The sequence below is a fragment of the Monodon monoceros genome, unplaced genomic scaffold (genome assembly GCF_005190385.1).
Source record: "Monodon monoceros isolate NGI ecotype Baffin Bay Population unplaced genomic scaffold, NGI_Narwhal_1 Super_Scaffold_12, whole genome shotgun sequence".
Classification (NCBI taxonomy): Eukaryota; Metazoa; Chordata; class Mammalia; order Artiodactyla; family Monodontidae; genus Monodon; species Monodon monoceros.
In genome coordinates this window covers 150,985,855-151,011,204 of record NW_021703768.1, presented here as the reverse complement: position 1 = coordinate 151,011,204, position 25,350 = coordinate 150,985,855, and the positions used below count along the sequence as shown (strand labels likewise).

The 25,350-nt window shown below is 37.7% G+C and overlaps 1 protein-coding gene across 3 annotated transcripts in view; it reads left to right on the top strand.

Annotated features, from left to right (window-relative positions):
* The window catches only part of UIMC1 (ubiquitin interaction motif containing 1), a 137,203-nt gene that overhangs the window by 8,584 nt on the left and 103,269 nt on the right, over window positions 1–25,350 (top strand). For all 3 annotated transcript variants that reach the window (XM_029216204.1, XM_029216201.1, XM_029216202.1), the window contains exon 2: window positions 5,004–5,158. In XM_029216204.1, coding sequence (XP_029072037.1) covers window positions 5,012–5,158 — 147 coding nt within the window. In that variant the 5' untranslated portion in view covers window positions 5,004–5,011. The remainder of the gene's footprint in view (window positions 1–5,003; window positions 5,159–25,350) is intronic.

Sequence of the window (25,350 nt, the reverse complement as noted above, 5' to 3'; positions counted from 1 at the left end):
CATCGGCAGGCGGACTCCTAACCACTGCACCACCAGGGAAGCCCTGTACAGACTTTTTTTGATAATAAGATGTAACATTTCCCTTAGGAGTAGTTGGATGATTAAACAATTTGAGCAGTTTGTAACACAGTTAAGGTTGTTCTTTTTTTTTTTTTTTAAATTGCTTTGCCTTAAAAAAAAATAATTTGGTTGTGTTAGGTTTTAGTTGCGGCAGGCAGGCTCCTTAGTTGTGGCATGCGAACTCTTAGTTGCAGCGTGCATGTGGGACCTAGTTCCCTGACCAGGGATCAAACCTGGGTCCCCTGCATTGGGAGCGTGGAGTCATATCCACTATGCCACCAGGGAAGTCCCTAAGGTTGTTCTTTTTTTTTTAAAAATAAATTTATTTATTTATTGGCCGTGTTGGGTCTTCGTTGCTGCGCACGGGCTTTCTCTAGTTGTGGCAAGTGGGGGCTACTCTTCGTTGTGGTGCGTGGGCTTCTCATTGTGGTGGCTTCTCTTGTTGTGGAGCGTGGGCTCTAGGCCCGTAGGCTTCAGTAGTTGTGGCACTCAGGCTCAGTAGTTGTGGCACACGGGCTTAGTTGCTCTGTGGCATGTGGGTCTTCCCGGACCAGGGCTCGAACCTGTGTCCCCTGCATTGGCAGGTGGATTCTTAACCACTGCGCCACCAGGGAAGTCCTAAGGTTGTTCTTTTTAAATCAGTGACTATTTAAGTCATTAAGTCTCTGCTTTGGTTATAATGTAAAATCACCTGGGGAGGTTTTTTTTTAATTTAGGTAGAATTCATAGAACATAAAATCCAACAATTTAGTCATTTTAAAGTGTATAATTTAATAGCTTTTCGTACCTTCAAAATGTTGTGCAGCTATCACCACTTTCTAATTTTAAACATTTTCATCACCCCAAAAAGAAACCCTATAGTCATTAAGTAGTCAGTCTATATTTCTCTCTCCTCCAACTTCTAGCAGTCTTAATCTGCTTTCTGTCTCTGTAGATTTGTCTATTCAGGATGTTTCATATAGACAGAATCATACAATATGTGGGCTTTTGTGTCTGGCTGCTTTCATTTAACATAATGTTTTCAAGGTTTATCCATGTTGTAGCATGTATTAGTACTTTATTCCTTTTTAAGGCTGACCAATATTCCATTTTATGGATGTCCCACATTTTGTGTATCCATTCATCATTTGGGTCATTTACATTTTTTGGCTATTATGATTAAGGCTGTTATGAACATTTAAGTACAAGTTTTTTTTTTTGAATACTTTTTAATTTTCTTGGGTGTTTATCTGGGAGTAGAATTGCTAAGTGTATTTTAACTTTTTGAGGAATTGCCAAGGTATTTTCCACAGCAGCTGCAGAATTTTATATTCTCACTAGCAGTGGATGAAAGTTTTAATTTCTCTGCATCCTTGGGACTTCCTTGGTGGTGCAGTGGTTAAGAATCTGCCTGCCAACTCAGGGGACATGGGTTCGAGCCCTGGTCCAGGAAGATCCCACATGCCGTGGAGCAACTAAGCCCATGTGCCACAACTACTGAGCCTGTGCTCTAGCGCCTGTGAGCCACAGCTACTGAGCCCGTGTGCCACAACTACTGAAGCCCGCATGCCTAGAGCCGGTGCTCCGCAACAAGAGAAGCCACCACAATAAGAAGCCCGTGCACCGCAATGAAGAGTAGTCCCTGCTTGCTGCAACTAGAGAAAGCCCTCACACAGCAGCAAAGACCCAACGCAGCCAATAAATAAATAAATTTATAAAAAATTTCTCCACATCCTTGACAACATTTGCTGTTTTCTTAAAATAAAAAACCCCCCACAATTTTGAGATATGATTCACTTACCATATAATCCACCCACTTAAACTATACAATTGAAATTAAAAAACAGAACTGTCATATAATCCAGCAATTTCACTTCTGAGTATTTACCCGAAGAAAACAAAAACACTAATTTGAAAAGATATATGCACACCAGTGTTAATTGCAGCATTATTTACAGTAACCAAGATATGGAAGCAACCTAAATGTCTATTGATATGTTAGTGGATAAAGAAGAAGTCATACACACAAACACACACACAGTGAAATATTACTGAGCCATAAAAAAATGAAATTTTGCCATTTGGAGCAGCATAGATAGATCTAGAGGGTATTATGCTAAGTGAAATAAGTCTGACAGAAAAAGACAAGTACAGATGTGTGATCTCACTTACATGTGGAATCTAAAAAACAAAACAAAACAGACTCATAGATACAGAGAATAAACTGGTGGTTGCCAAAGGGGAGGGGGATTGGAGATGGGGCAAAATTGATGAAAGGGATTGAGGTATAAATCTCTAGTTAAAAGATAAATAAGCCACGAGGATGTAATAGCATAAGGAATATGGTCAGTAATATTTTAATAGTTTTGTATGGGGGCAGATGAGTTACTAGACTTATTATGGTGATCATTTCATAATGTATGCAAATGTCAAATCACTATCTAATATACCTGAAAATAACATAATATTGTACATCAATTATATTTTCAATTAAAAAACATACAGTTGAAAAGTACAGAATTTTAAAACATTTTATTACCTCAAAAAAGAAATCTCTTTGCCCCTTAGTGGTTACTCTTCAACTCTTCCAATCCCCCTGTCCTTGACAACCACTAATCTACTTTCTATGTTTATAGATTTGCTCTTCTGGATGGTTCATATAAAATGTGATATTTTGTGACTGCCTTCTTTGACTAAACATGTTTTCAAGGTTTATTCATGTTGTAGCCTGTATTAATACTTCATTCCTTCTTTTTTCCCCCCACAGTGACTGCACCATTTTACATTCCCATCAACAATATACTAGGATTCCAATTTCTCCATATCCTCGTCAGCACTTGTTGTTTTCCATTTTTTTTTTATAGCAATCATTAGTGGGCTTTGCATTTGCCTGATGACTAATTGTGTTGAACACCTTTTCATGTGCTTACTGGTCATTTATATATCTTCTTTGGAGAAATGTGTGTTCATATTCTTTGCCCATTTTATAGTTGGTTTATTTGCCCTTTTACTGTTGAGTTGCAAGAGTTCTTTATATATTCTGTATACAGTTCCTTTATTACATAGATGCTTTGCAAATATTTTTCCCATTTATTATTTTTTTAAACTTTTCTTAATATTATGGTTTGGAGCACAAAGGTTTTTAATAAGATGAAGCCCAGTTTATCTGTTCTTTCTTTTGTTGCTTATGCTTTTTAAAAAAAATACATATGTTTATTTTATTTATTTATTTTTGGCTGCGTTGGGTCTTTGTTGCTGCGCACAGGCTTTCTCTAGTTGCGGCAAGTGGGGGCTGCTCTTCATTGCGGTGCGTGTGCTTCACTGCGATGGCTTCTCTTTTGCAGAGCATGGGCTCTAGGCATGCAGGCTTCAGTAGTTGTGGTGCATGGGCTTAGTTGCTGTGTGGCATGTGGGATCTTCCCGGACCAGGGCTTGAACCCATGTCCCATGCATTGGCGGGTGGATTCTTAACCACTGCGCCACCAGGGAAGTCCCATTGTTGTTTATGCTTTTTATGTCATATTTAACAAACTATTGCCTGTCCAAGATGACAAAGCTTTATGCATATGTTTTGCTTAAGAATTTTATAGGTTTTGCTCTTTCATTCAGGTCTTTGATCCATTTATTTCGTGCAGTTCTTTATTATGTGAGGTAGAGGTCCAGTTTCATTCTTTTGCATTTGGATATCTGGTTGTCCCAGTACCATTTGTTGAAGAAACTTATACTTTGCCCATTGAACTATCTTGGTACCTTTGTCGAAAGCAATTGATAGCAAACGTGTGGGTGTTTTCCTGACTCTCATATAATGAATAGTTCTTCTATTCCATTTATCTTTATTTCTATTCTTGTGCCAGTGCCACACGGTCTTGATGATATAGCTTTGTAGTAAGTTTTGAAATTGAGATGTGTGAGTCCTTCAGCTTTGTTCCCTTTTTTCAAGATTATTTTGGCTATTCTGGGACCTCTGTTTTTCCATGTGAATTTTAGGATCAACTTGTCTATGTCTACAAAAAAGCCAATAGGAATTGTATTAGGGATTATGTTGTATCTGTAGAGCAATTTGGGGAATACTGTTGTCTTAACAATGTCAGGTCTTCCAATTCATGAACATGGGATGTCTTTGCATTTACTTAGATCTTTTATATCTTTCAACAATATTTTAAAGTTTTCAGTTGCAGGTCTTGCACTTTTGTTAAATTTTGTTAAGAATTTTATTATTATTTAAGAATTTTATTATTTTTGATGCTATTAAGAATGGAATTTAAAATTTTCATTTTTGGATTATTTATTGCTAGTAGATAACAGTATAATTGATTTTTGTATATTTACCTTGTATCCAGCAATCTTGCTGAACTCTTTAATTAATTATAACAGTTTTTTAGTGGATTTCTTAGTTCTTTTTTTTTGAATACAAGATCATGCCATCTACAAAAGGCAGTAGTTTTACTTCTTCCTTTCCTATTTGGATGTCTTTTATTTCTTCTTCTTGCTTAATTGACCTGTCTAGAGCCTCCAGTATAATGTTCAATAGAAATGATGAAAGCAGACATTCTTGTCTTGTTCCTGTCCTAAGAGGAAAGCATTTAGTCTTTCACCTTTAAGTATGATATTAGCAGTGGGTATTTTGAAGATGTCCTTTATTGGGTTGAGGCATTGGTATTAAAAAAAAACTTTTAAATAAATAATAATATATAGTCAAGAGGACCAATTATTTAAGTTAATGTTTAAGGAACTAGGATAAATTATTGTATTTTTCCTATTGAAATATCGCTGAAGAGATGAGGTTTATATATTTATATATGTATTTTTTCCTTTATAGAAAAAATACAAATCTTAATGAGTAGTAGAAGAGTTCAGAAATCCAGTTTTACTTCTGTTAGATGCATACCTTTTTTTTTACATGACCAAATTACAAATCGCATCTAAAAAACTTATACTTTAAATTATTTTTCGTTGTATTTCAGACAAAAGGATGCCACGGAGAAAGAAAAAAATTAAAGAAGTCTCTGAAGCTCAGAACCTGGAGAAGAAAGATATAGAAACTACCAGTCCTGTCAATGTGAAGAAGAAGCGTAGACTTGAGGATGCATTCATTGTGATATCTGATAGTGATGGAGAGGTCAGTATTATGAAGAGTAGAGCACTAGGTCTCAGACCAGGCCTCCTTATCTGTGACTGGTTTGTTTTGTGAGAATATACCTTAATGACACCATGAAGTTTTTTGATTTTTTTAAAAATTTAAAAAATTTTTTTAAGGTTTTTTTTTTTGTTGTTGACCATTTTTAAGTCTTTATTGAATTTGTTACAATATTTCTTCTGTTTTATGTTTTGGTTTCTTGGCCGGGAGGCATGTGGGATCTTAGCTCCCCGACCAGGGATCAAACCCGCACCCCCTGCATTGGAAGGCGAAGTTTTAACCACTGGACCGTCAGGGAAGTCCTGACCATGCAGTTTTTACTTAGCTTCATTTTGATTTGTAAATGGAATTAAGAATTACTTAAGGGCTTCCCTGGTGGCACAGTGGTTGAGAGTCCGCCTGCCGATGCAGGGGACACGGGTTTGTGCCCCGGTCTGGGAAGATCCCACATGCCACGGAGCGGCTGGGCCCATGAGCCATGGCTGCTGGGCCTGCGCGTCCGGAGCCTGTGCTCCACAACGGGAGAGGCCACAACAGTGAGAGGCCCGCGTACCGAAAAAAAAAAAAAGAATTACTTAAAAGAAAGAAATCATACTGTTTGGCTGAGGATGGATCATAGTTCCTCAGTTTTATATTAACTGAAGGTGATATTTTAAAACTATTTGAATAAGTTAGATGTGAATCTTAATTTTCATATGTTTGGAAAGTGAGAGAAAGACAATGGAAATGCCTTTTAAGTCTCTAGATATACTCTGTCCAATGTGGTAGCAACTAGCCACCTGTAGCTATTTAAATTTAAATTAATTAAAATTAAACACAAGGAAAAATCAGTTCCTTTCTTGCACTAGTCACCTCTAGTACCTGCTGTGTTAGCCCAGGTATAGAACATTTCCTTCATTGTAGAAAGCTTTGTTGGACAGTGCTGTAATAGATCTTAACATCTTTCCTTTGTTCCCTGTTTCCATTTGTTAATTGGAGATTTGTACCTGTCTATAGGTCACATCCAGTAAGCCAGTGAAGTAAGTCATAGTTTTTTCCTCTAAGTTTACCTCTCGCTCTTCTTTATCTTCTATCTCATTTGATGGTAGAACCACTCATTTACCTCAAGTTATAAAGCTCAGAATTATCCCTAACTCTTTCATCTACCTCATGTTTTATACCTAATCATTCACCACAAATGATTCACCATATCCTTTAGCTTTTCTAATATGATTTTTCTTTTTTTTTTAAATTTATTTTTATTTTTGGCTGTGTCGGGTCTTTGTTGCGGCATGTGGGATCTTCGTTGTGGTGCGAGGGTTTTCTCTCTCTGATTGTGGTGCATGGGCTCCAGAGCTTGTTGGTCTTTGTAGTTGTGGCTTTCGGGCTCCAGAGCACGTGGGCTTTGTAGTTTGAGGCACACAGTTCTCTAGTTGAGGTGTGCGGGCTCAGTAGTTGCCCCGTGGCATGTGGGATCTTAGTTCCCCGACCAGGGATTGAACCCGCATCCCCTGCATTGGGAGGCGGATTCTTTACCACTGGACCACCAGGGGAGTCCCACATCCTTTAGCGTTTAACCTCTTAAATGACACTCACATCTGTCCTTCCTGTTTCATTTTTCATTTATTTTCTTGATCACTTGTTATTTGAGTTCTTATAGCAGACTCTTAACTTGCTTCTCTGCCTTCAGTTTTTTCTCTCTAAATTTCACTTAGCTTACTCCAGCTCTTTTCTAAGAATTTAAATTTTAGATCTTTGTACTTGCTTGCTTAGAAATCCTTGACTCCATAATCCCTACAAAATCAGTTTAGAATTTTAATGTGGTATACTCTATCAGAACCTTTACAGTCTGAATAGTCTCATTTATATTCTTATCAGTAGTGTGTTAATTTCCTTGTTCCCTGCAAAGACTTATGACATTTTTTATTTTTCCCAACTTGATAATCAGAAGTATGTTTTTAATAATAAGCAAGATGGAACAGTTTTTCATATTTCTGTTGGATATTTGTTTTTCTGGGGGGGAACGTTCTTGTAGTCTGATTTTTAATTAGGATTTTGTCTAAATAGTTCTTCTTTAAAGTATAAAAGTATAAAGAAGAGAACAATCCATTGATGCTACTATTTGGATAACTAAACTTAATATTGACAAGAGTAAAATAGTTATACATGTACATGTATATTAAAAAGTTAGGGCTTCCCTGGTGGCTCAGTGGTTGGGAGTCCGCCTGCCGATGCAGGGGACACGGGTTCATGCCCCGGTCCGGGAAGATCCCACATGCCGCGGAGCGGCTGGGCCCGTGAGCCATGGCCACTGAGCCTGCGCGTCCAGAGCCTGTGCTCCGCGACGGGAGAGGCCACAACAGTGAGAGGCCCGCGTACCGCAAAAAAAAAAAAAAGTTATATACATGCCTGTTAAAAAATCAAAACAGAATAAAAACAGTTCAAAAGTGTTTGAAAATAAAACAGTGTAGAAAGGTGTAAAATGAGGATGTACATCTGAGTCAGTGTACATTTAATGAAAGGTAACAGTTTCTTCTGTATTCTTCCAGAAAAAAAAAATCTTTATCCATCATACCATCAATAAAAACTTTTACAGGAAACGAATCATGTGACACATAATGTTTTGCTTTTTCACTTAATATTACTTGTAGATCTTTCTCAGCACATACAGATTTATCTCATTAAATTTTAAAAAATTGTCAAATATATTGTATGTACAGGAGAGTGCATAATATGTAAATGCATAGTTTAAAAAAAAGCATCTGAACACATATATTCACCATATTTGAAGCCCTCTTGACTTAGTGTGGACCCTCCCCAAATGCGTCTCTTTCCACACATCCAGAGGTAACTACTATATTTATCTTTTCCATTCTTTTCTTTACATTGCTACCACATTTACATGTGTCTCTAAACAGTGTACATTTATATTGAAAAACTGAGTCTCAGTGGTTAGGCACTTCTACCAATGTTTTTCAGCAATCTATCCTTTCTCCAAAGATTTGAAATTTCACCTTTATTGTAAATTAAAATCTTGTCTGTAAATAGGTTAGTTTTTGGATTTTCTATTTTGTTCCATTGATCTATAACATATTTTTGAAATAAATATTCAGTTGATTATCTTATGTTTTTTAGATAGGCACTTATATCTGCTAATAATGATAATTTTTCTCTTTTCCTTTCTAGTGTTTACAATTAACTTTTTTGCTTGTTTTATTGCATTGACTATAGACTCCACAATAATGTTGATTGATGTCAGTGATAGAGTACATCTTTATCTTGAATTTAATTGTGGAAGTATTCTGATGTTTTGCTATATGTTTCATATTTCTGTTCTTTATTATGTTTCAGAAATATTCTTTAACTGCTTATTTACTATTAGTATTTTTAGAAATGTATGTTTAATCAAGTATTTAATCAAATTTCATTATTTAGCAAGATGATGATACAGTTTTTCTCCTGTTATCAGTTAATATTATATATTAATACAGTTTTAAATTTTGGAACATCTTCGCATTTCTGGAGTAAATCTTACTTGGTCATGATGTATTACATTAACATAATATTGAATTTTCTTTCTTGGTATATCATTTATGAGTTTGCATCTGTATTCCTAGTGGCGTTTGTTTTATGTAATTGTCTTTTTTTGGTATTGTTTTCATCAGATTTTTAGGATTAGGTTTATGGTATAAAATAGAGGAAGCTTTTCATTATTTTAATGTTCTACCAGTTTAAATAGTAGAGGAATTTTCTGTTCTTTAAGATTTACTAGGATTTGTTCATAAAACTGGTCTACCAACTAATTTTTCTTTTTTTTTTTTTTTTTTGCGGGATTCTCCCAGACTGGGGCACGAACCCGTGTCCCCTGCATTGGCAGGCGGACTCTCAACCACTGCGCCACCAGGGAAGCCTGCACCAACTAATTTTTAATATTACTTTATGTTCTTTTAGTATCTTGGTATTTTTGTGCATTTTTTAAAAAGACTTTGTTTTACAGTGTAAAAAAGTAGTTGGTACAGTCGTTCTTTTGGGCTGTGAGGTTAAAATTAAATGAATTACTTGATATTTCTTCTGCTCTTTGCACTGCTGACAGCAGTAACTTTAATTTATTCTTCAGCTTAGATGTCAGTTTCTTTGGCGGGCGGGGGGTGGTCCTTGCAGATCTTCCAAGATTGGGGTCAGTTGGCCATCTCTTGTGCTTTCATAGAACCTATATTTCTGTAGTATTGATTGTCACACCGTTTTGAAACTGCCGCTGTGTTTTACTGCCTTTAACACTAGACCATGATTTCCTAGAGGTTAAGAATTTTGTATCTTAAATACCTAACAATAGTGCTTGGCCTATATTAGTAGACATTATCAAAAAATACCTGTATTAAGCTTTACTTGTTGGTGCTGCTGTTTTATTTATTTCAATATTTCTTCAAGAAAACATTCTAGTTCTCTGGTGCAGAAGAAGCCAGGAAATGTCTTACTTTTTTCTTCCTTCCTTCCTTCCTTCCTTCCTCCCTCCGTCCCTCCCTTTCTTTTTTAAATTGAAGTATAATTGATTTAAAATGTTGTGTTAATTACTGCTGTATAGAAAAGTGATTCAGTTTTTTGTATATGTATGTATATATACATTCTTTTTTAAAAATATTCTTTTCCATTGTGGTTTATCATAGGATACCAGATATAGTTCTCTATATAGTGCTATACAGTCGGAACTTGTTGTTTATCCACTCTATATATAAAAGTTTACAGCTGCTAACCCCAACCTCCCACTCCATCCCTCCCCCAACCCACTCCCCCTTTGGCAACCACCAATCTGTTCTCTATGTCCGTGATTTTGTTTCTGTTTCATAGATAGGTTCATGTTGTATTTTAGATTCCACATGTAAGTGATATCATATGGTATTTGTCTTTCTCTTTCTGACTTACTTCACTCAGTATGATAATCTTTAGTTGCATCCATGTTGCTGCAAATGGCATTATTTCGTTCTCTTTTATTGCTGAGTAGCATTCCATTGTATATATGTATCACATCTCCTTTCTCCACTCATCTGTTGATGGACATTTAGGTTGTTTCCATATCTTGGCTATTGTGAACAGTGCTGCTATGAACATAGGGGTGCATGTATCTTTTTTTTTTTAATAAATTTATTTTATTTTTGGCTGTGTTGGGTCTTCGTTGCTTCACATGGGCTTTCTCTAGTTGTGGCAAGCGGGGGCTACTCTTTGTTGCGGTGTGCAGGCCTCTCATTGCGGTGGCTTCTCTTGTTGTGGAGCACGGGCTCTAGGTGCGTGGGCTTTAGTAGTTGTGGCACGTGGGCTTAGTAGTTGTGGCTCGTGGGCTTAGTAGTTGTGGCTCGTGGGCTCTAGAGCACAGGCTCAGTAGTTGTGGTGTATGGGCTTAGTTGCTCCGTGGCATGTGGGATCTTCCAGCCCAGGGATCGAACCCATGTCCCCTGCATTGGCAGGCGGATTCTTAACCACTGTGCCACCTGGGAAGTCCTTACAGGAATTTTGAGAGGAATTAAATGAGGTGATGTATTTAAAGTACCTGACACATAATAAGTCTGCAGTACATAGTAACTGTTTATTAAAAGCTTCTATTGTATGATATAAGCTGGTAGACATATTGTAAGAAACACATTTATATAAGAGAGTACAAAAAGCGTGCTGTATCATGAAATCACTTCTTTGATATCAGTTGGATCATCTGCCTCACTGCCTGAAGAAAGATGCACATAAGGATCAGCAACCAGTTGGATTCTGTTGGTCCCAAAACAATCCATGGGGCCAGTTGATGAATTGGATCTACAGTTGATCCTTGAACAACACAGGTTTGAACTGCATGAGTCCACTTATACATGGATTTTTTTCAATAGTAAATATTACTGTATTACATGATCTGTGGTTGGTTGAACCTGCAGATGCAGAACTGCAGTTATGGAGGATTTGCAGATATGGAGGATCCGTGTATATATAGGGTGCCGCCTGTAAGTTATACACAATTTTTTGACTCTGCGGAGGGTCGGTACCCATAACCCTCTCGTTGTTCAGGGTCCACCTGTATTTATTCTTGTCTTCTTCAATCTTCAATTCCCCATTTTCAGGATTCTCAGTTGTAAATTTGAAGTATTTCAGTTGGATAAGTTTTAGCTTTCCTGGAAATGGAAAGATAAATTCCTGTCTGCCATTTTTTTCTCCATCTTTTAGAGAATAGTTTTTTGAATCTCATAGCATTTGTTTTGTTGTTAGTATCTGTTCAACCCTTTATGAAAGAGAGCTTAGGCATAACTATGTGCTCTAAAAGTAAAACCATCTGAGAGTTTTGATCAGGAATGGGTATTGGATTTTGTCAAATGTTTTTTCTTTTTTCTTTTTTAACATCTTTATTGGAGTATAATTGCTTTACAATGGTGTGTTAGTTTCTGCCTTATAACAGAGTGAATCAGCTATACATATACATATATCCCCATATCCCCTCCCTCTTGCATTCCCTCCCACCCTCCCTATTCCACCCCTCTAGGTGGTCACAAAGCACCAAGCTGATCTCCCTGTGCTGTGCTGCTGCTTCCCACTAGGTATCTATTTTACATTTGGTACTGTATATATGTCCATGGCACTCTCTCACTTCCCCCTCTCCGTGTCCTCAAGTCCATTCTCTACGTCTGCGTCTTTATTCCTGTCCTGCCCCTACGTTCTTCAGAACCATTTTTTTATATTCCATATATATGTGTTAGCATACAGTGTTTGTTTTTCAAATGTTTTTTCTTAGTGTATGACATGAAGTTATAATTTTTCTTTTTCAGTCTGGCAGAGTGGTGAATTACATTGATCTTTGAATATTAAATCAATCCAGCATTCTTGGGATAAACTTCCCTTGCTCCTGATGTTGGATTTGATTTGCTAAAATTTCATTTAGGATTTTTGCACGTATCTTCATGAGGGTTATTGGTTTGTAGTTTTCTTATAATGTCTTTATCTGGTTTTGATGTCAGGGTAATTTTGGCTTTATAGAATGAGTTAGGAAATGTATCCTCTTCAATTTTTTAGAAGAGTTTATATTATTTCTAACTTAAATGTTTGATAGAATTTGCCAGTAAAATCATCTGGGCTTGAAGTTTTGTTTGTGGAAAGGATTTTAACTACAATTTCAACTTCGTTAATACATATAATGCTATTAAAGTTATCTCTTTTCTTGAGTAAGCTTTGATTGTATATTTCAAGGAATTTGTCCATTTCAACTACATTGTTGAATTTCTTGTCATAAATAGTTGTTTATAATATTTCGTTGTTACACCTTTTGAAATCTGTAGAATGTATGGTGATAACACCTCTCTTATTCCTGATACAGCTCTTTCTTCTTCATCTTGATTGGCCTGGTTTATCACTTTTGCCTTCACTGATTTTCTGTTTAATTTTTCTGTTTTCAGTTTAATTGATTTCTACTTTGATCTTTATTTCCTTTCTTCTGCTTATTTTATTTTTTATTATTTATTTATAAATATATTTGTTTATTTTGGCTGCACCGGGTCTTAGTTGCAGCATGGGGGATCTTTAGTTGCAGCATGCAGACTTCTTAGTTGCGACATGCGGACTTCTTAGTTGTGGTATGCGGACTCTTAGTTGCAGCATGCATGCGGGATCTAGTTCCCTGACCAGGGATCAAACGCGGACCCCCTGCATTGGGAGTGCAGAGTCTTACCCACTGAACCACCAGGGAAGTCCCTCTTCTGCTTAGTTTCGTTTTCTCTTTTGATTCTACTTTCTTAAATGGAAGCTAAGGTCAAGCTGAGCAAGAGACCTTCTTTTCTAATATAGGTGTTTAATGGTGTAATTTTCGCTTAAGAACTACTAAAGCATCCCACAAATTCTTTACATGTTGTGTTTTCATTTTCATTTAGTTCAAAATACTTTCTAATTTCCCTTTGATTTCTTCTTTGATTCATAGGTTATTTAGAGGTACAACATTTAGTTTTTAAATACTTGGAAATTTTTCTAGGTTTTTCTGTTAGTTATTTCTGATTTAATTACATTGGTCGTATATACTTTGTACATTTGAATCCTTTTTAAATTGATTGAAACTTGTTTTATGACCTAGAATATCATTTATCTTGGTAAATATTCTGTGTGTACTTGAGAAGAATGTGTATTTTGGGTGGTGTTTTCTATAAATGTCAATATGGTCAAGTTGGTTGATAATGTTGTCAAATTTACTATATCCTTATTGTTTTTCTCCAAATATTCTACAAATATTTTGAGGGAAGTATTATAGCCTTTGACTATAATTGTGGATTTGCCTATTTCTCTTTTCAGTTCTGTCAATTTTTGTTTCATGTATTTTGAAGTTTTGTTATTAGGTGTGTGAACATTTAGGATTTTTCTCTCTTGATTGAGCCCGTTATTGTTATGAAATAACCTTTTTTTAATCACTGGTGATAATCTCTGCTCTGATATTTACTTCTTATGACAGTAATATATAGCTACTCCAGTTTTCTTTTTTTTTTTGGCTGCGCTGTGTGACTTGCGAGATTTTGCTTCCCCGATCAGGGATTGAATCTGTGTCCTCAGCAGTGGAAGCGTGGAGTCCTAACCACTGGACTGCTGGGGAGTTCCCTTCTTTTTATTGATAGGGGAATTTTTTTTTTTTGACCGTGCCATGCGGCATGCAGGATCTTAGTTCCCTGACCAGGGATCGAACCCATGCCCCCTGCAGTCAAAGCATGGGTCTTAACCACTGGACTGCCAGGAAAGTCCCCATAGGACAATTCTTTAATAAAAACAAGTTTACATGTTAACATTTATGGCTTAGCTGGAATAAATCTGTCCAAATTAAAATTTTATTAAGGACCAAACGTAGAATGACTGGTTTTTGTATAAAGTAATGGAATTCCCTCAAAACAATGGGTCTACTTCCATTTTAAGACCTCTGAAAAGCAAAATATCTAGTTATTAAAATAATTAAAACTTTTCACCTGTAGATAAAAATAGTTATCCATGAGGTTAAAGCATACAATGCCTGTCACATGCAAATACACTTTTTCTGGAACTTACAAACTGAGGGCCTAAAATTATAATTAAGCCATTTCCCCGCATTTATTTCGTTTCAAAACATGAGAAGTATCTTTTAACTATAGAAAATTACCAAATGACCTAACGTTCAAAATAATATTTTAGAAATGCTATCTTGTGTTAACACTGCTTCATCCTGATATATAGTCCATATGTGTTAATATTACAGACTATTAAATACGAGTCACTCTTACGTTTTCTGCTGCCTAGAAGAAATAAATATTTCCATTCTTTGCAATTCTGTCACATATATAATATAGGAATGAGAATAAAATTCCCTTCTAATATAGCCATGTTTTCAACTAGCTTAGTTTATATGGTATTTACCTAGATTTACTTTACAGGCATCATGGATTGATTTTTTCCAGTTTAAAAAATACTACTTCAGTGACTTCCTTAATGAGTGTTCCTTAAAAAAAAAAACCTTCAAAACTTGAGACATTTCTCAAAAATAAACTTTTATCATTTAGTTTTGAATTTTGTCCATTAGTGCTTATATAGGATCTTAGATGGTTGACTTCAAGAAGGTTAATAACCCTAAAGCCAGATTCATTCCTATAGTCCATTCTGCCCAGTGCATGAAAGTCATGTGATTTAACAAAACTCCCCAAATTGAAATTGTCTTCAGAAATAAGACTTTTGTATTTTGTAGGATTGTCACTTCAACTTTAGTTGGTTATCTGGTTGTGATACAAAAAGGCATATAAACTACACATTGTTACAGAGAAGCCGTATAATGTAACACAATGTAGGAGATTAAGATGAACTTTTTTTTTGCGGTACGCAGGCCTCTCACTGTTGTGGCCTCTGCCGTTGGGGAGCACAGGCTCTGGACGTGCAGGCTCAGCGGCCATGGCTTACGGGCCCAGCCGCTCCGCGGCATGTGGGATCCTCTCGGACTGAGGCACGAACCCGTGTCCCCTGCATCGGCAGGCAGACTCTCAACCACTGCGCCACCAGGGAAGCCCTAAGATGAACTTTTGATAAAAGGTAGAGAATCATTACTTATATAGAAGCAACACTTTATCTGTCAAAATTCTTCAATTTCTGTAAAACCTATAATTTGTGAAAAGACAGTCTCTAAATCCAAGATTCTTAAAAACTATGCACAGTGACTTCCCTGGTGCCACACTGGTTAAGACTCCATGCTCCCAATTCAGGGGGCCCGGGCTCGATCCCTGGTCAGGGAGCTAGATCCCACATGCATGCTGCAACTAAGAGTTCGCATGCCACAACTAAGGAGAGGCGAGCTGCAACTAAGGAGCCCACCGGCCACAATTAAGGAGCACATGTGCTGCAACTAAGGAGCTGGTGAGCTGCAATCAAGACCCAGTGCAACCAAATGAATAAAATAAATATTAAAAAAAAAACTATGCACAAGAACCATAGTATTTGGGAAAAATGTTTATACAAGTAGTTTTAAAAATGTAACTTTTGCTACTATGAATTACAATTAACTAATTGAAAATATGCCACAATGGTAATTCTGGAAAAGCAATTTATCATTTTCTAAATGGATTTTCCCCACATTTACTGTATGACGTAGCTGTTAATACTGCACAAGTCCAATTAACAATTTAATTACTTTTAATGTTTAAGCAACGTCAAGGGATTTTTCTCCCTTAAAATAAGTTTTAAACATCAAAACCTATGCCTGTAAAATTTAAAACTTTCAACAGTCCCAACATTTTGAAAGAAAACTATTTTAAACCATTATAAACTTCTCAAATGTTCCTTATATTATAGGTGTGTCAACCTCGTTATCTAGTGTAGAATCCTTCATAGGTTTCTGTGTCTCTTCACTGGGTTACTTTTTCTAAGTGCAGCTCATGAGTGTGTTTCCTTTGTTGTTATTTCCATTATGCTGTGGCCATCAAGCTTTCTTTTGACTTGTTTTACTGTAGTATTTCTGTTTTCATCCTCTTATTTTGAATCTTTTTGTATCTTTACATTTAAATGTAATTAAAATTTTTCTTTTAAATTACATTTAAATTTAATTTAAGGATCTCATTTAAATGTAAAAGAAATGTGAATTTCTTGTAGGCAGCGCATATAGTTGAGTCTTTATTACCATTCTGACAGTCTCTGTCTTTAATTTGGGTATTTAGACCATTCAAGTTTTATGTGGTTATTGATATAGTTAGATTTGAATATATTGTCTTGATGTTTGTTTTTAATTTGTGCCATCTTTATGTCCTTTTTTGATTTGGGGGGGCACCTTTTTTGGATCACTCAAGTTTTTTTTTTTTTTTTTTAATTTTTTATTGAAGTGTAGCTGGTTTACAATGTTGTATTAGTTTTTGGTGTATAGCAAAGTGATTCAGATATGTATATATATATTCTTTCTCAGATTCTTTTCCACTATAGGTTATTACAAGATACTGAATATAGTTCCCTGTGCTATACAGTAGGACCTTGTTGTTTATCTGTTTTATATATAATAGTGTGTTACTGTTAACCCCCAGCTCCTAATTTATCTCTCCCCACCCTTTTTCCCTTTGGTAACCATAAGTTTGTTTTCTATGTCTGTGAGTCTGTTTATTTATTTTATTTTTTTATTGAAGTATAGTTGATATACAGTGTTGTGTTAGTTTCTGGTGTACAGCAAAGTGATTCATTTATATACATACGTATTCTTTCTCATATTCTTTTCCATTATGGTTTATTACAGGATACTCAGTATAGTTCCCTGTCCTATACAATAGGATCTTGTTGTTTATCCATTCTATATATAATAGTTTGCATCTGCTAGTCCCAAACTCCCAATCCAACTCTCCTCTATCCCCCACCCTGGCAACCACAAGTCTGTTTCTGTTTCGTAGATAAGTTCATTTGTGTCATATGTGAGATGACACATATAAGTGATATCATATGGTATTTGTCTTCCCTCTTTTTTAAAAATATTTATTCTATTCTTGGCTGTGTCAGGTCTTAGTTGCAGCACTCGGGGTCTTCGTTGTGGCATGCAGGATCTTTCATTGTGGCGTGCAGGCTTCTCTCTAGTTGTGGCATGTGGGCTCAGTAGTTGCAGCGCAGGGGCTGCAGAGTGCGTGGGCTCTGTAGTTGCAGAACACGGGCTTTCTAGTTGTGGCTCACATGCTCGGTGGTTGTGGCGTGCAGGCTTAGTTGCCCTGCGGCATGTGGGATCTTAGTTCCCTGACCAAGGATGTAACTCGCATCCCCTGTATTGGAAGGCAGATTTTTTATTTTTATTTTTTTGTGGTACACGGGCCTCTCACTGTTGTGGCCTCTCCTGTTGCGGAGCACAGGCTCCGGATGCGCAGGCTCAGCGGCCATGGCTCACGGGGCCTAGCTGCTCTGCGGCATGTGGGATCTTCCCGGACCGGGGCACGAACCCGTGTCCCCTGCATCGGCAGGCAGACTCTCAACCACTGCCACCAGGGAAGCCCCAGATTCTTTTTTTTTTTTAATATTTATTTATTTTTGGCTGTGTTGTGGTGTGGCATGCGGGCTCTCTAGTTGTGGCACATGGGGTTAGTTGCCCCGCGGCATGTGGGATCTTAGTTCCCTGACCAGCAATTGAACCTGCGTCCCATGCATTGGAAGGCGTATTCTTAATCACTGGACCACCAGGGAAATCCCTTTTTCTTTCTGACTTACTTTGCTTAGTATGATAATCTCTAGGTCCATCCATGTAGCTGTAAATGGCATTATTTCTTTTTCTTTATGGCTGAGTAATATTTCATTGTATACATATATACCACAACTTCTTTAACCATTCATCTGTCGATGGGTATTTAGGTTGCCCTCATGTCTTGGCTGTTGTAAATAGTGCTGCTATGAATATTGGGGTGCATGTATCTTTTCAAATTATAGTTTTGTCTGGATATATGCCCAGGAGTGGGATTGCTGGATCATATGGCAACTCTATTTTTAGTTTTTTGGGGAACCTCCATGCTGTGCTCCATAGTGGCTGCACCAATTTACATTCCCACCGGCAGTGTAGGAGGGTTCCCTTTTCTCTACACTCTCTCCGGCATTTATTGTTTGTAGACTTTTTGATGATGGCCATTTTGACTGGTGTGTCTGTTTAGGTACTCTGCCTACTTTTTGTCAATCAAGTATTTTTTATAATCTCTCTCCCTCCCTCCCTCCCTCCCTCCCTCCCTCCCTCCCTCCCTCCCTCCCTCCCTATGATCCCATTTGATCTCCATTTTTGACTTGCTGGTTATAATGCTTTTTTATTTTAGTGGTTATTTTTAGTATGCATATTTAGCCTATCACAGTCTACCTTCAAGTGATGCCATACCACTTCGTGTATAATATAATCATCTTACAATAGTTTACTGTTATTATCCCTCCCCAACTTTGTTACTGTTGTCATGCATTTTACTTGTACATGTATTGTAAACCCCATAATACATTATTATTATTTTGTTAAATAGTTATTGTTTGACGATAAACAGTCATGTAGTTATTCATGTAGTTTCCATTTTTGGTGCTTTTCATTTCTTTGTGTAACTCTGTATTTACATCTGGTGTCATGTTTTTCTTATGCCATGGACTAGGTAGCTTAAACATGTAAATTTACTTCCTAACAATTCTGGAGACGTCCGAGATCAAAGTGCCAGAAGGGTCAGTGTCTGGTAAGAACTCTCTCCTTGAGTTTCAGATGGCTACTTTCTCACCATGTACTCATATGGCTTTTCTTTTCTGCATGTACTGGGAGAAAGACAGCAAGCTCTCTGGTGTTTCCTCTTATAAGGGCATTAATTCCATCATGAGGGTCCCACCTTAATGACTTCATGTAATCATAATTACCTCCCAAAGGAGGCAACTCTAAATACCATCACATTAGGTATTGAACATATGAATTAAACGGAGGGAGGCCCACAATCCAGTCCTGCCTGAAGGACTTTGTTTTTTGTTTGTGGGTCTGCTGGCAATTAATTGTTTCAGTGTTAGTATATCTGAAAAGTCTCTGTTTTGTCTTTTTTTTCCAATAAAGTTTTTAGTTTGGAATAATTTAGACTTGTTAAAATGTTGGAAAGTTAGTAACAGGTTTCTTTATACCATTCACTCACTTTCTTCTAATGTTAACATCTTTTTAACATTGTAACCATGGTGCATTTTTCAGAACTGAGACATTAACACTATTGCATTAACTAAACTCTAGACTTCATTCAGATTCACCAGATTTTCCACTACTAACCTATTTCTGTTCTAGGATCTAATCCAGGATATCATATTACATTTAGTAGCCTTCATTTTTTTTTTTTAACCTTTAAATTTTTATTTATTTATTTTTATTGAAGTATACTTGATTTACAATATCATGTTAGTTTCAGGGGTACAGCAGAGTGAGTCAGTTGTATATATTCAGTTGTATATATATATATATATTCTCTATATATTCATTTTCAGATTCTTTTCCCTTGTAGTTTATTACAAAATATAGTGCTCTGTGCTATATAGTAGGTCCTTGTTGGTTATCTATTTTGTATATAGTAGTGTGTATATGTTAATCTCAACCTTCTAATTTATCCCTCTCCCCAGCCCCCTTTCCCCTTTTGTAACCATAAATTTGTTTTCTGTGTCTGAGTCTCAGCCTTCATTTTTGAAAGATTTTGCTGGTAGGTTAAAGAATTTTAGTAAGTTAACTTTCTTCTTTCAGTATTTTAAAAGATTTTGCTCCCCTGTCTTCTTGCTTATATTGTTTCCAGGAAATCTGGTATAATCTTTATTTTTTTCTGTGTGTTCATTTTTTTCCTCTGGCTTTAAGATTTTTCCTTTATCACTGTTTTTTGTGTTTGTTTTTTTTTCATCTTTTTTTTTTTTTGGCTGCTCCATGCGATTCCAGAGATCGAACCCATGCCCTCTGCAGTGGAAGTGGGGAGTCTTACTACCAGGAAAGTCCCTATCACACCGTTTTTTTTTTTTGCTGTACGCAGGCCTCTCACTGTTGTGGCCTCTCCCGTTGCAGATCACAGGCTCCGGATGCGCAGGCTCAGCGGCCATGGCTCATGGGCCCAGCCGCTCCACGGCATGTGGGATCTTCCCGGACCGGCGCATGAACCCATGTCCCCTGCATTGGCAGGTGGACTCTCAACCACTGCGCTACCAGGGAAGCCCTCACATCGGTTTTTAACAGTTGATTATGATATGTTTATTTGTTTATTTTTGTATTGTTTTATACATATTCTGACTAGAAATTCTGTGAGGTATGACAACTCTGTCAGAGTGACTTGCCTTTACACTCTTTTTTTTTTTTTTTTTTTTTTTTGCGGTACGTGGGCCTCTCACTGTTGTGGCCTCTTCCATTGCGGAGCACAGGCTCCGGACGCGCAGACTCAGCTGCCATGGCTCATGGGCGCAGCCACTCCACGGCATGTGGGATCTTCCCGGACTGAGGCACGAACCCGTGTCCCCTGCATTGGCAGGCGGACTCTCAACCACTGTGCCACCAGGGGAGCCCTTCACTCTTTTTTGATTTTAATATTTATTTATTTATTTTTGGCTGTGTCTTAGTTGCAGCATGTGGGATCTTTCATTGCATGCAGGCTCCAGAGTGTGGGGGCTCTGTAGTTGTGGCTTGTGGGCTTAGTTGCCCCACAGCATGTGGGATCTTAGTTTCCTGACCGGGGATTGAACCTGTGTTCCCTGCATTGGAGGGCAGATTCTTAACCACTGGACCACCAGGGAAGTCGCACTATGCTCTTTTAAAAAGATGCTTATTGTACCTGTGGGTTTTAGAACTTATTAGATCTGTGGATTTATAGTTTTCATCAAGTTTGGAGTGTTCTCAGTCATTATATCTTCACATGTGTTTTTGTTCCTTGCCCTGTACAAGGACTGTAGTTACCTGTGTATTAGGTCACTTGAAATAGTCCCACAGTTCACTGATACCTTTTCATTTTTGTGAATGTCATATGAGTCACATTTCAAGTGCTCAGTAGGCACTAGTGGCTACCGTGTTTGATCCTGCTGATATAGAACATTTCTGTCATGGCATTGGCTAGTACTGCTCCTTTAAGAGATAACCAGGACTGGGGACTTTCCTGGTGGCACAGTAGTTAAGAATCCACCTGCCAGTGTACGGGACACGGTTCGAGCCCTGGTCTGGGAAGATCCCACATGCCATGGAGCAACTAAGTCCGTGTCCCACAACTACTGCACCCCCGCACCACAACTACTGAAGCCTGCACAACTAGAGCCTGTGTTCCACAACAAGAGAAGCCACCGCGGTGAGAAGCCTGCGCACCGCAGCAAAGAGTAGCCCTGCTCGGCACAACTAGAGAAAGCCTGAGCGCAGCAACGAAGACCCAACGCAGCCAAAAATAAATAAATAAATAAAATAAAATTACTTCAATCAATCAATCAATCTCATTAAAAAAAAAGTTTAAAAGAAAAAAAGAAGATAACCTGGACTAATCCTATCTTGCCTTAAATCTGCTTACCTTGGACACCCCCAAGAAATTCAGGCTTCCCATAGCTTCTCTCATCACCTAGATTCTCATCCCACGACTCTAATCCGTCATCTGGGGGCACTTTTCTAATATGACTCAGTCTCCCACTCCTGCGCTCAAAATGGCTCTGCCCTCTGGAATTAGGGTCAGTGATCAAAAAAATCGACATTCTTAACCCTCTCTGTGGAATTTCTCTTCATCTTCTTGCTCGAACTGAAAGATGGCTGTCCTCTGAGCATACTGCTTCTCCTTGTACCTTCTCAGGTACTGGCTATTTCTTCTTCCTTACAACACAATACCACTGACCTGGAGGTGGGGTAAATATCCTCTTACTCTTCGTTGTTGCTTCCAGACTACTGGACAACCTGGTTTGAAGCACAAACCATTCTGCTATGCCTGCTGCTCCACCTTGAAGAAGTCATCTACTATCCTCCTGGTCACCCAGCCCACCCCTTTTCCTGGCTATTCGTTGAAACTTTTAACGTATCACTTGCTGTCTTTCTTTTTGCCAGTCTTGCCATCATTCTTGGTGATTTTAATATGTACATATTAGACTGAAGAATATGAAAGTTGCAGTTTCTGTAGTTCAGCCTAAGCTATGATTCATTCAGTATCTGTCCTCTCACTTCCTTTACCTTTTTGCTATCAGCTCCCATGGATCATACCATCTCAGCCTTTCTCAAGTGGGATTTCTGAGAGAGAAGTAAGCCTAATGTCCTCAGGTATCCATTGTATGTAATGCATTAACCTCTGTCCTCCGCATCTAGAATAGTACCAACCAGTTATGTACCATCCTCGGGAGAAGTAAGGAAAACATTCGATTCATTTTCAGTGTTCTGTGGTTCCAGTGAGGAACCCTGACTGAGCCTGTCAGTAATAATCATGCCACTTCCAACATCACCACCACCTGTCTTTTCCAGCTCACTCCTTCTAATACCCTAACTCCAATAATCCTTCAGCCCCACTAGGACGTCTAATTCCAGGCTATCACCTTTTCACTGTCCATCATCCTGTCATGTCCTCACTTACCTAACCTAGGTCTCATGGTTATACTAACTATTCACTTGAATATTCTTTCAACTTCTTTCTTTTCTTAAAAAAATTTTTTAACTGAAGTATAGTTGATTTACAGTATTGTGTAAGTTTCATGTGTATAGCACAGCAATTCAGTTATAGGTTATTACAAAATATGGAGAATAGTCCCCTGTGCTATACAGTAGGTCCTTGTTGGTTATATATTTTATGCATAGTATTGTGTATATGTTAATCCCAGGCTCCTAATTTATCCCTCCTCCACCCCCCTTTCCCTTTTGGAACCGTAAGTTTGTTTTCTGTGTTTGTCAGCCTCTTTTTGTTTTGGAAATAAGTTCACTTGTGTCTGTTTTTTGTTTTTTTTAGATTGCACATATAAGCAATGTCATATGATATTTGTCTTTGTCTGGCTTATTTCACTTAGTATGATAATCTCTGGGTCCATCCATGTTGCTGAAAATGGCATTATTTCATTCTTTTTTATGGCTGAGTAATATTCCATTTGTGTGTGTGTGTGTGTGTGTGTGTGTGTGTGTGTGTGTGTATACCACATCTCTTTATCCATTCATCTGTCGATGGACATTTAGTTTGCTTTCATGTCTTGGCTATTGTAAATAGTGCTGCAGTGAACATTTTGGTGCATGAATCTTTTAGAAATTAGGGTTTTCTCTGGGTATATGTCTAGGAGTGGGATTGCAGGATCATATGGTAGCTCTATTTTTAGTTTCTCAAGGAAGCTCCAAACTTCTCCATAGTGGCTGTACCAATTTACATTCTCACCAGCATTGTAGGAGGCTTCCTTTTTCTCTACACACTTTCTAGCATTTATTTGTAGACTTTTTGATGATGGCCATTTTGACTGGTGTGAGTTGATACCTCACTGTCCTTTTTTTTTTTTTTTTTTTTTTGATTTATTTGGCTGCATTGGGCCTTATTGTGGCACGTGGGATCTTCGTTGTGGCATGTAAGATCTTTCTTTGCAGCACACAGGCTTCTCTCTAGTTGTGGCGCACAGGCTCCAGAGCACGCAGGCTCAGGTGTTGTGACACAAGGGCTCTCTGGTTGTGACATGTCGGCTGTAGAGCACTGGACTCAGTAGTAGTTGCAGTGTGTGGGCTTAAGTTGCTCCGCAGCATATGGGATCTTGTTTCCCTGACCAGGGATCAAACCTGGATCTCCTGCATTGCAAGGCAGATTCTTAACCACTGGACCACCAGGGAAGTCCCCTCATTGTACTTTTTATTTTTTATTTTTTATATTTTTGCGGAACACAGGCCTCTCACTGTTGTGGCCTCTCCCGTTGCGGAGCACAGGCTCCGGACGCGCAGGCTTAGTGACCATTGCTCGTGGGCCCAGCTGCTCCGCGGCATGTGGGATCTTCCCGGACCAGGGCGTGAACCCGTGCCCCCTGCATCGGCAGGCGGACTCTCAACCACTGCGCCACCAGGGAAGTCCCCCTCATTGTACTTTTGATTTGCACTTCTCTAATAATTAGTGATGTTGACCATCTTTTCATCTGCCTTTTGGCCATCTGTATGTCGTCCTTGGAGAAATGTCTATTTAGGTCTTCTGCTCATTTTTTGATTGGGCTGTTTGTTTTTTTGATATTGAGCTACATGAGCTGTTTGTATATTTTGGAAATTAATCTCTTGTTGGTTGCATCGTTTGCAAATATTTTCTCCCTTTCTGTAGGTTGTCTTCGTTTTGTTATAGTTTCGTTTGCTGTGCAAAAGCTTTTAAGTTTAATTAGGTTCCATTTGTTTATTTTTATTTTCATTACTCAAGGAGGTGGATCCAGAAAAATATTGCTGCAATTTATGTTAAAGAGCATCTTGCCTATATTTTACTCTAGGAGTTTTATGGTATCTGGTCCTATGTTTAGGTTTTTATTCCATTTTGAGTTTATTTTTGTGTATGGTGTTAGAGAATGTTCTAATTTCATTCTTTTACATGTAGCTGTCCAGTTTTCCCAGCACCACTTATTGAAGAGACTGTCTTTTCTCTATTGTATATCCTTGCCTCCTTTGTCATAGATTAGTTGACCATAGGTGAGTGGATTTATTTCTGGGCTTTCTATCCTGTTCTATTGATCTATATTTCTGTTTCTGTGCTAGGACCATTTTGTTTTGATGACTGTAGCTTTGTAGTATAGTCTGAAGTCAGGGACCCTGATTTCTCGAGCTTCGTTTTTCTTTCTCAACATTGCTTTGGGTCTTTTGTGTTTCCATACAAATTTAAAAGTTTTTTGTTCTAGTTCTGTGAAAAGTGCCATTGGTAGTTTGATAGAGATTGCATTGAATCTGTAGATTGACTTGGGTAGTATGGTCATTTTGACAATATTGATTCTTCCAATCCAAAAACATGGTATATCTTTCCATCTGTTTGTGTCTTGTTTGATTTCTTTCATCAGCATCTTACAGTTTTCAGAGTACAGGTCTTTTGCCTCCTTAGGTAGGTTTATTCCTAGGTATTTTATTCTTTTTGATGTGATGGTAAATGGGATTGTTTCCTTAATTTCTCTTTCTGATCTTTTGTTGTTAGTGTAGAGAAATGCAAGAGATTTCTGTGTATTAATTTTGTATGTTGCAACTTTACTGAATTCGTTGATGAGCTCTAGTAGTTTTCTGGTAGTGTCTTTAGGATTTGCTATGTGTAGCATCATGTCACCTGCAAAGA